Genomic DNA, 2,461 nt, shown 5'->3' with positions numbered 1-2,461 from the left:
ATTAAAAAATAATTAAATAAATTTTACATAAAATCGTACGGCTCCCACGCTGCAGAAAGTGTATTATAAAAGACACTCATCCTCCATTTCCTCCCACTGCATATTACTTTCTCTTCCGTGAAATCTGAAGGAGAAATGTCAATGCTCAGCGACTCTCCGTCAGCCGCCGTGAGCGGTGGCGGAAGTGGCTCCCTCGGCTGTGTGGGCAGCGGCGAGATTATTCTGTTTGGTGTGAGAGTGAAAGTTGATCCCCTGAGGAAGAGCGTGAGTATGAACAATCTCTCCGAATACGAGCCGGTCAATGGTGATAAGGCCAATACGAATAGCAATCTGAGCAATGATTTTACTAATTCGGTGGTGGAGGAGGACGGCGGCGCGGCTGGCTACGCGACGGCTGATGATGCTCTGCCGCATCCAGTTCACGGGAATCGTGAGCGTAAGCGAGGTCGGATCTGTTGTTTGGTTTTGGTTTTTTAAATTTCCAGCTATTGTTTGGTGAAAATATTTGTTTATCTGTTTTTTTTTGCTGATCTTCAGATTTGTGTTGTGAATGTTCTGATTATGGTTTTTGGTAGTTATTTGGTTTATCAGATTTGATTTGTGCTATTTGAAATCGATTAATTGATAGTTTTACTATTATCTGTGTTTTATTTTTGGTGTAAGGGAAGGTAATAAATTTTTTTGATGAGAGGAAAATAAGACGGTTTGATTTTATTGTATTATTATGTGTATCGTCCTTTTTGCAAGTATTATTGTTAATTTGTTGTATCTTTTTTTTTTCTTTTCTTGATTTTCATGTCTTGATTCGTTAAATATAGCTCATAATGTTATTGGTTGTGCCTTGTTTATAGGAGTCCCATGGACAGAGGAAGAACACAAGCTATTCCTTGTTGGATTGCAGAATGTTGGGAAAGGGGACTGGAGAGGAATCTCTAGAAATTATGTCAAGACTCGCACACCGACCCAAGTGGCTAGCCATGCCCAGAAATACTTTCTCCGCCGGAGCAACGTCAATCGCCGCCGTCGCCGCACTAGCTTATTTGATATCACCACCGACTCGGTAATTTCTTGTAGCCTTTGTATCTATCTGTAATCGTTTTCTGTCTATTTTACAAGGTAAAGGAAATATTGAATTTGTAAAGGTTCCACCGAACTTGTTTTATTCTTTTGCCTCAAGTATATTTCCCATTTTTTCGTTTTATACATAATATGGTGTTGGATCTACACAATTTTCTTTGAAAATAATACTGGGAGGCAACATTTCTTGCTTTTGAGAAACATAAGTGCATGTTTTAGGCTAAAAGTAAGGAGAATTTTCTGGTGCTTAGAAATGTGGTTTGCAAGTTTTTGCTTTTATTTTGGAAGACTTTCAATGAAGTAGGATGGGGGAAACAATGTTTCCCTACATTTTGTTTAAATGTTCTTTCAGTTAATGTGTCATTTTCTATATTCTCCTGTTGTGATAAGGTCACTGCAATGCAAACTGAAGAGGATGGTAGCCACCAAGAGCGCCCTGCTCAGCCAGTTCCACCACCAACCGCACCATCTGTGCCTTTGGCTTCCAACACGAACGGATTCTCTACCGTGCCTTTCCCGGTTACTGTTGGCCCAGTTATGTTGTCAATGCAAGGTGGGAATCCAATGGGAAATCCAACTTCGTGCCAAAGTGATCGAGTGAACAAGTCACCAGCAATGCTCCAGATGCCAACTTCTTCAACAATGATAGATCTGAACTTAAATCAGCAAGTGCCATTCGAGCCATCACCAATATCTTTGAGGTTGTCCCTCTCGTCCGAACAGGATCAGCTCTTAACAAGGGACAACCCAGCATTCCAGGTGATCACAGGCTTCAAGAATGGTGATACCCTTATCACTGTCACTTGAGAGAACAAAGCACTTGTGAATTGTGATAATAATATTTAAAAACAGATAATCCATCATAATTTAGAAAGATCTGATCAAGAAAACTAGATTCTTCCCGAGTATGAAAATACATCAGGCTATTAATCCGCATAAAAATCCACCCTTTTTTTTCATTGTACAGTGCGAAAAACTATCATTTTGTCTTGTTTCTTGTTCTATGCTAATATCTTAGATTCTTGCTTGTTTTGTCTCTTCTTTCTATGTGGTTGAGAATAAAATAGAGAATTATTGGTGCCTTCTCACCTGTTGCTTTCACTTAATAGGATTGTATTCTTGATAATTAATTAGCGTATTGTTTAGGTGCCACTTTGGGGAGATTTTTTTAGCTATTACATCATTCATTGAAAGTGGATGAAATTAGGTTTCGATTTCCATTTATTGTAAAGATAAGTTATGGTAGGGCCATTATTTCCTTTGGGTGGTGCACTTAACACCTTTCATTATCTGAGGATGCAATTGAATCACGTAATGCTTTCTTGTGTGGATGCATTACTGCTAATCGTGCGGGGTATCCAATCGACAACATTGTGTAGGCAAG

The 2,461-nt window shown here is 39.2% G+C and overlaps 1 protein-coding gene across 1 annotated transcript; it reads left to right on the top strand.

Moving 5' to 3' along the window:
- Positions 1–92: 92 nt before the first annotated feature.
- Positions 93–2,159, top strand: LOC140991717 (transcription factor MYB1R1-like). Its single transcript, XM_073461835.1, has 3 exons — positions 93–445; positions 852–1,060; positions 1,468–2,159. Exons 1-3 carry the CDS (start codon positions 136–138, stop codon positions 1,882–1,884), a joined length of 936 nt encoding a protein of 311 aa, XP_073317936.1. The 5' UTR covers positions 93–135; the 3' UTR covers positions 1,885–2,159.
- The last annotated feature ends 302 nt before the right edge of the window (positions 2,160–2,461 follow it).

Source organism: Primulina huaijiensis, chromosome 13, assembly GCF_012295235.1.
Source record: "Primulina huaijiensis isolate GDHJ02 chromosome 13, ASM1229523v2, whole genome shotgun sequence".
Classification (NCBI taxonomy): Eukaryota; Viridiplantae; Streptophyta; class Magnoliopsida; order Lamiales; family Gesneriaceae; genus Primulina; species Primulina huaijiensis.
This window is presented reverse-complemented; position numbering and strand designations above follow the sequence as displayed.